This window comes from Mus caroli, chromosome 7 (assembly GCF_900094665.2).
Source record: "Mus caroli chromosome 7, CAROLI_EIJ_v1.1, whole genome shotgun sequence".
Lineage (NCBI taxonomy): Eukaryota > Metazoa > Chordata > Mammalia > Rodentia > Muridae > Mus > Mus caroli.
In genome coordinates, this window is record NC_034576.1 from 106,304,931 (window position 1) to 106,312,908 (window position 7,978).

At 34.2% G+C, this 7,978-nt stretch overlaps 2 protein-coding genes across 2 annotated transcripts; one reads left to right on the plus strand and one right to left on the minus strand.

Annotated features, from left to right (window-relative positions):
* Positions 1-2,572: 2,572 nt before the first annotated feature.
* Positions 2,573-3,681, minus strand: LOC110298008 (olfactory receptor 52Z1-like). Its single transcript, XM_021167063.1, is given in 2 exon segments — positions 2,573-3,600; positions 3,603-3,681. Coding segments are annotated over 2 exon segments (1,107 nt in total).
* An 850-nt stretch (positions 3,682-4,531) lies between these two features.
* Positions 4,532-7,440, plus strand: LOC110298009 (olfactory receptor 52A5-like). Its single transcript, XM_021167064.1, has 2 exons — positions 4,532-4,543; positions 6,724-7,440. Exons 1-2 carry the CDS (start codon positions 4,532-4,534, stop codon positions 7,438-7,440), a joined length of 729 nt encoding a protein of 242 aa, XP_021022723.1.
* Positions 7,441-7,978: the final 538 nt, after the last annotated feature.

The window sequence follows — 7,978 nt, forward strand, 5'->3', positions numbered from 1 at the left end:
AGCTATTGGATGGATCACAGGGCCCCCAATGGAGGAGCTAGAGAAAGTACCCAAGGAGCTAAAGGGATCTGCAACCCTATAGGTGGAACAACATGATGAGCTAACCAATACCCCGGAGGTCTTGACTAGCTGCATATGTATCAAAAGATGGCCTGGTCGGACATCACTGGAAAGAGAGGCCCATTTGACATGCAAACTTTATATGCCCCAGTACAGGGGAATGCCAGGGCCAAAAAGTGGGAGTTGGTGCATAGGGGAGTGGGTGGCAGGGTATAGGGGACTTTTGAGATAAGATTGGAAATGTAAATGAGGAAAATACCTAATTAAAAAAAAAGCTATTGCAATTGCCACCACTACACATAAAGGATAATAATAACAATAAAGTTATACATCAACCATTTGAATAATCTAAAAGAAATGTATTGCTTCCCTGACAGATTTAACCTGAATTATTAGGGATAAATAATGAAATATAAAGCCTGAACAGACAAGAAAAATGAATATTGAATCATTAACATAAAGCTATAAAATCTCCCATCAGACAGACAGACAGACAGAAAGACAGTTCTGAACTGAGTATGGTGGTTTGCTTGGAGTTAAAGATTGCCATGGCTTTCTGGAAAACATGGATCACAGAATGAGATCTTGTTTCAATAAGCAAACAAAATAAGAGGAGGAAGAAAGAAAAAAGTAAATGGAGACTAGATGACTTGGTTTCAATGCTGAGTTATATCAAGCACTTAAATATCAATTCTTCTCAAGCTCTTAACCAAATAAAAGTAGAAAAGATATGGTACTAATTCGTTTTTGAGGTCAAAAGAGACAAAGACACTGCCAGAAAACATGGTTATACCACAATTGTGGATGCAGATGTATCCATATCCTCAACAAGATACTAACAACCAAAATGAAAGAACGCATTAAGAGAATAGTGCTCTTTGATAAAGCAGGATGTATACATAGGATGTAGAGATGAAACAATGTTCACACATCAATTCATGTAATACACTCTTATCAAATCAGAGATACACTCATGCAATCCCATTAATATGCATGAAAGTTATGAAATTTGTCATCCTTTAATGATGATATCTCTCTTAACATATTGCGCAAACAGGGAAAATTTCCCACCAAAATAAAAGCCAAATTAGATAAGTCTGTGAACAATATAATAGGGTATAGAGAGGTGATGGGCTCGACCTCACCCTATGTGAGGAGCTTTTGGCAAGTGATGACCATTAAGCGAAAAGGAGTTGAGTTTCATCAGCAGTGTGGCCCATAGTACATTGCTTTATGGTTAGAGCTATTTGTCTTCTGTCTTCTTATGTTGCAAATAATACATAAATGTTCATTACCAACTTTTAAAAGCACTTGGTATATGTGAGTCTGGTGTAGAAATATGAAAATGCTTGTGCATACAGATGGACAAATAACTGTTTGTACACACACATATTAATAGGACAGTAACAACCTCTGGCCAGGTTGCATGAGTTCTATTATATAAAGTTATAAAGCTCACTTCCAACTTCAAAATGCTGTCTTTTATATATATCAGGACTTTTTTGTTTTTTTGTTTTTTTACATTGTCTTAAATTCTTTAGGTTTTTAACAGAAAAGGGAAGGATTTTTAGCAAGTTAAATTTTGGTATAACGTGTTCATGCACATGTATTTTGTCTGATTAAATCCTTTTTCAGTGGAAATTTCTAAACTAATATTCCAATGAAACTTCTTTTGGATTTTCTTTTCAACTATTGGGCATGGGACTTTCCAGTCATTTACTTTTACAGGAGCTCTGTTGACACCAGCATGCTCCCTAGTATCTATAAACTAAAGCCCCAACATGTATGTGAAAAATTACAGCTTTTAGAAAACTAGGGTGATATTGACAGCTCACTTGTTTTAGTAAATATATTTAACTTATTATTGACAACTTACTTAATGTATATATTGTATAAGTTTATACTTTTAAAGTGGCTTTAAATAATTGTATATATGTGTATGTACATATGTATGTATGTATATGTGTGTAGATATAGATATAGGTAGATAGATATAGATGTAGATGTAGATGTAGATGTAGATGTAGATGTAGATATAGATATAGATTTGCCTCAAAAAATATATATAGTTACAACTGCAGACAATAACAATAGTTACAAAGGGCAGGTGTATCTCCATGAAACCTACTCTCAAAAGAATAGAACTCATGAAATATCAGGTAATCTTAAAATAAATGATTTTAGAGTTACTAATTTAGTATAAGAATTGCATTGACAAAAATAACCATAGTATAAATGCTTCATTCTATTGCCTCATACATTTGCTGATGGGCAGAGAAATGTTTTACACTTCAGCAGAAAGTGAGATCCTTTGAAATATAATCACATTACAATGTAATAATTCTCAGAGAATTAATGAAAATAGTTTTAAGATATTCAATGGTTTTCTGTTTTTACTTTCTTTACATAAGAAATTGTATTTTCACAGTTATCTATATATAAATATGAAGTAATTTGAAGTTCACACTAATAAAAAGTCACTAAGATATTTTTCCCCCACTCTCTGGATGTATTAGTTAATATTGTTAAATTTTTCATGGATATTATCCTCTTGAAAGTGAAGCACTCTAAATAAATCCCATTTATTTCTATTTCTCACAGGGATGACATTTAAAAGAGTTTTCTTTGGGAATGTGCTATCTTTACCATCTGCTGTCATGTTGCATGTACTCACTGAGGAGAAAAGGAAAACCACTCTATCTTGGATCTGCTTGGTCTTCACACCATAGATGATGGGGTTAAGCATTGGGGGCACCACCACATAGAGGTTGGCCACTAGGATGTGGATGTGGCGAGGAACTGTTTTGCCTCCAAAGCGATGGGCAAAAAATGAGAAGAATGCAGGAGTGTAGAACAAAAGAATAACACAGATGTGGGAGCCACATGTGTTGAGGGCCTTGTATCTGGCAGCCCAGGAAGGGATTTGAAAAACAGTGCGAGGAATCATGGTGTAGGAAATAATGATGAGTAGTATATCTAGCCCAGTAGACAGGAGGGCCATTGTCAGCCCATATATGATGTTGACAGTGATATTGTCGCATGCCAATCTGGCAATGCCCATGTGCTCACAGTATGAATGGGGAATTATGTGTTTCCCACAATACAGAAGTCGATATACCAGGAAGATGAATGGAAAACAGATGAGAAAGCTTCTGACCACAGCTGCTGTGCCAATCTTGCCAATGACTGAGGAAGTAAGGGTGGTGGTGTATCTCAGTGGGTAACAGATGGCCACATAGCGGTCAAATGCCATGGCCAGAAGAATAGCAGGCTCTGCCACAAAGATGAAATGTATGAAGAACATTTGGGACACACAACTACCAAAGGATATACCCCTGGAATGAAACCAGAAGATAGCCAGCATCTTGGGGGCTGTAGCTGTGGAGAGCAGGAGGTCTGCTAATGCCAGCATGGAGAGAAAAAAATACATGGGCTCATGCAGACTGCTTTCAGTCACTATCAGGAAGATTAAGAGAACATTGCCTATGACAGCCACAATGTACATAGAACAGATGGGGATAGCTAGCCAGGAATGTAGATCTTTAGTCCTGGAATTCCAATCAGAACATACCACACATCCTGTGGATTGGTGTGATTTTGAAAGGAAGAGGCCACCTTCATTGGATACACAAGCCTTGGCTCTTTTACACTCGAACTTCAGCATTAACGATTGAGGAATATAGCCAAGGCTGGATGAGGTCTCATCATATTCTTCCCCAATATTTGCATCTGTGTGAAAGCATTAAGGAGAATTAAATTGTCTAAATATGCACGCTGAATCAAGCAATTAATTATTGCCTCTTAAAAGAAATGGTTATCATTTAATAAATATTTAATATGTACTTTAGCCATTTCTTTTCTGTAGATTACTTTTTTAAAGTTCAAAAAGGTGATGGCAAAAAGTTGAATGGGTATGAAATAATGGTGGCATATCTAACTGGAGAGAATCGAGCAGTTAAATATGACTAAAATACAGTGGATCAGACTCTCAAAAGTTAACCAAACATTTTTAAAAATAAAGAACAATCACACTTTCAAAGATAGTTTGTATCTTTAAGACATACAATGGTTTATCAAAATGGATGCAAGCCTATCTTCAACTTTTTTGATGTCATTCATTCCTTAATTTTAAAGTTTTTTCCCCTTTAAAACTACAGTGGTCTCACTTCACACAAATATATCAATCTAAAAATATCAATTGTTTGTTTTCTTGGTTGGTATCAGTAATTATAATTAGCATGAAAAGTGTATTTTAAATTAATGCGAATGCAAAACACTATAGATTCTTTCCCATTTGGCCACTCTTTCCTGCAACAATTGAGCACCTCTACATATTCTGTTCATTTCTTATCTTAGAGGGTTTAGTGTGGACTTTCATCCATAGTCATGTGAAAGCTTGGAAATTTGCATTAGCAAAGAGTTGCAAACTCAAGAAGTTCATTGTCATTTTATAAGAAAACAAGACCCAGGAATGGATAATAAGGTATATATTTGTTTCTGAATATATAGAGTTGACAATATTCCATTGATTATCAGAAATAAAGAAAAAATAAATATGTTAACTACCTGTTCATTAAGGCTTTGTCTTTAAAAGATTGTGATGGGTATAGAGATTCGTCTTCATCCTTTATTAATTTTATATAGGTGATTTGTGAAATTTGTGAAAATTTTTCCTTCAAAAATTAGAATAAACTATCTAAATATAAGAATATTAAAACTTATTTATAATGTAAAACAATGCATGCTATATTTCCCAGTCTTTTATACCTCAGAATGATGTAACTAACATAGTTTTAAATATGCATGTTGATGAAAATATAGGGAGTACAATTCATGGAAATGTAATGTAAAAATGACACTTATTGATTATTTGTGCACAGAAAATGCCTCTATGACATGAGCCAGCACATATGGAAATTATCATTGAGTAGAAGTACTTGGGGTTGACTAACATTTGTCAAAGCCCACAATCTCCAGAGATGTTTTCTAGAAGTGGTTAGCAATAAGTTTTGGAAAAGCAAACAGGTTTAACTATGTTTCAGTTAAATTTGGACAGCTGTTGTTAAAGTCATTCTCAGCTTTGAAAACCTAAATTGAGATTTCCTGAGTGTATCAGCACTGTGATATTACAATTGAACCTGACTACCCCTGGTATCCGTGTATTAAATAGTAAGAGTCTGTTAAACCACAAAAAGTACTTCTTGTTTTGTTTTATGTTGTGTTTTTTGTTTTTAAGTGTCATCTGTAGAATTTCTTTTGTCCACTCGTTTGCTGAAACTGAAGGTTATTCTTTAAAATTGATATGGACATTACAGGAATCACCAGGATTAAGAGAGGAGTTCCTGTAAACCAGTGTAGCACTTCATATGTTCTTAACCTGTATAAGTATGAAGACAGAGAATGATTAACATTGGGCTTTGTAGAGATTACTTGGTCACTCATTCATCCCATGAGAATTACATGATACTCTTTGCTTGAATGGTGAACATTAATCTTTAGTTGCCTCTGAAAAGCTACAATGTTATTAATATGTGAACTCACACAAAGAGTTTGGACAATCAAAAATGTTTGTGTTCCCATGTGGGTCTCTGAACTTGCAAAAGAAACACTAAGGTAATATGTGAAGAGACTATGGGAATTGGACTTGCACATAGGAGGTGACTTCTAATTATATTTCAGCTCAGACTAGACATGATGTAAAGGAAGGAAAGATTCCCATAGCTTTTGACATAGATGTGCAGATAGTTAACAGGAAATGCTGATTTTCCTCAGTCTAGAAGGTATTTCTCCTATCTTTTCTTGTAATCATTTATGGATACAGGTATGTAAGTCACCTTTGGTCATTATAGTACCAGCAAGTGGTAATAAAAACCCACAATACTTATACTAAAAGACACTAAGATTTTTAGCATTTTTGATATTGGTTGTTTCCTTTTCCTAATCCTATCCTCCAGTTATCTCTGCGTGTTAACAACAGGCAATAATGTAGATCCTTATAGAAAATACATTATTTAAAAACTTAACCAATTGAAAGAAAAGTAAACTACTATTAACTTAGAGGTTTCTAAAAGATTGTAATCATTATTTAATGATTACTCACTCAATGAGAAAACAGAGAAATACTAACTTCTTAATTTAACTTCAATTAAAAACTAGGACAACTCGTAGAGATGTTTGACCGGGGATTTAGATAAGACACAAAATTTTCCTTCTGATTGAAAACTAGATGAAGTCATAGAGAAGATATTTGATCTGGAACTTAAATAAAAGCAAATATTTTAGGTAAAATGCAAAAGGAATGTACAAAAGTAGGAATAACTGTTTTATTTTCAATATGGTATAGAATTAAAAGAATTAAATTCTCCATACCTCAAAATTATGTAAACTTGATAGAAATAATGACACCTGTAATATGAATATTTTCTTTATATATAATTTTGTTTGTTTTGAGACTGAATTTTAATTATATTTCTCCCTTCTCTTTACTGTTTAGATATTATTTCAACCAAAAAGATATTACTCTACCTGGTTTTTCAAGTTGATTTAGGTTAGAATTTGAAGGCAATTTCCATCATTGTATTGAAAAGTATATTAATTTTCAGGTTGAAAATAACAATAACATTAATAGGAAATCTATGAAAAATGATATTTTAATCACATAAGTGTAGCTTATTCAGAACGCACTACACACACATATATACACACACCATATACTTTGATGTCTGTCTCTTACAGATGTGGCTGATTCACACATTCCAATGTATTGAATCAGGCATCTTGTTTGCCATGGCAATGGACCGTTATGTGGCAATATGTGATCCTCTAAGACATGCATCCATTTTTACCCAGCAACTCCTCACTCAAATAGGAGTAGGAGTCACACTCAGAACAGCCCTGTTTGTAGCTCCATGTCTCTTTCTCATCAAATGCAGGTTGAAATTCTACTGGACCACTGTTGTTTCTCATTCATACTGTGAGCACATGGCTATTATGAAGCTGGCAGCAGAAGATNTTCATGTCAACAAGATCTATGGTCTGTTTGTGGCCTTCAGTATACTTGGACGAGACATAATTTTTATCACACTCTCCTACGTTAGAATATTTATAACTGTCTTCAAGCTCCCTCAAAAGGAAGCAAGACTCAAAGATTTTAACACATGCGTTGCCCATATTTGTGTCTTCATGGAGTTTTACCTTCTGGCCTTCTTCTNCTTTTTTACACATAGGTTTGGCTACCATGTTCCATCTTACATTCACATTCTCCTGTCCAACCTTTATCTACTTGTCCCTCCTTTGCTCAATCCTATGGTTTATGGCGTGAAGACCAAACAGATTCGAGATCAAGTGTCCAAAATTTTGTATTGTAATTATTTTAATTGATGTTTCATTTATTTACTTTTGTTTCAAATAGCAAATCTCACTCAACACTTTGCTCTCTCTCTCTCTCTGTCTCTCTCTCTCTCTCTCTCTCTGTGTGTGTGTGTGTGTGTGTGTGTGTAAAAACATGTAAAAAATAAACAGAGGTCAAAATACTGTCCAACTTGTTACCTTGGTTGTTGTTGCTGTTTTATATTTTTCTTGTTTGAGACTTGCTTTTTATGGCCTGGAATTCACAATTAGATTGCTCTGGCAGGGAAGTCTTCATTTGCCTATCTAGTCCTTGAACTAATGTATGTGCCATCACAGTCAGCTTTTTACATTTGTTCTCTTTATTGAATTTATGTTTGAGCAGCAAGCATTTAAATAACGGAGGTAACTTGAAAACCTGTGTTCCTAATAAGTGTTTAATTTATTTCTCCATGATCAGGTACTAAATTTTCATTTAAATTTTTTCTTACAGTGTGGTAAAACTTTGACTACATCTTAGCTAGTTTAATCTATTTCTGTTATAGATGTAATTGAAACAAGTCTAATCATG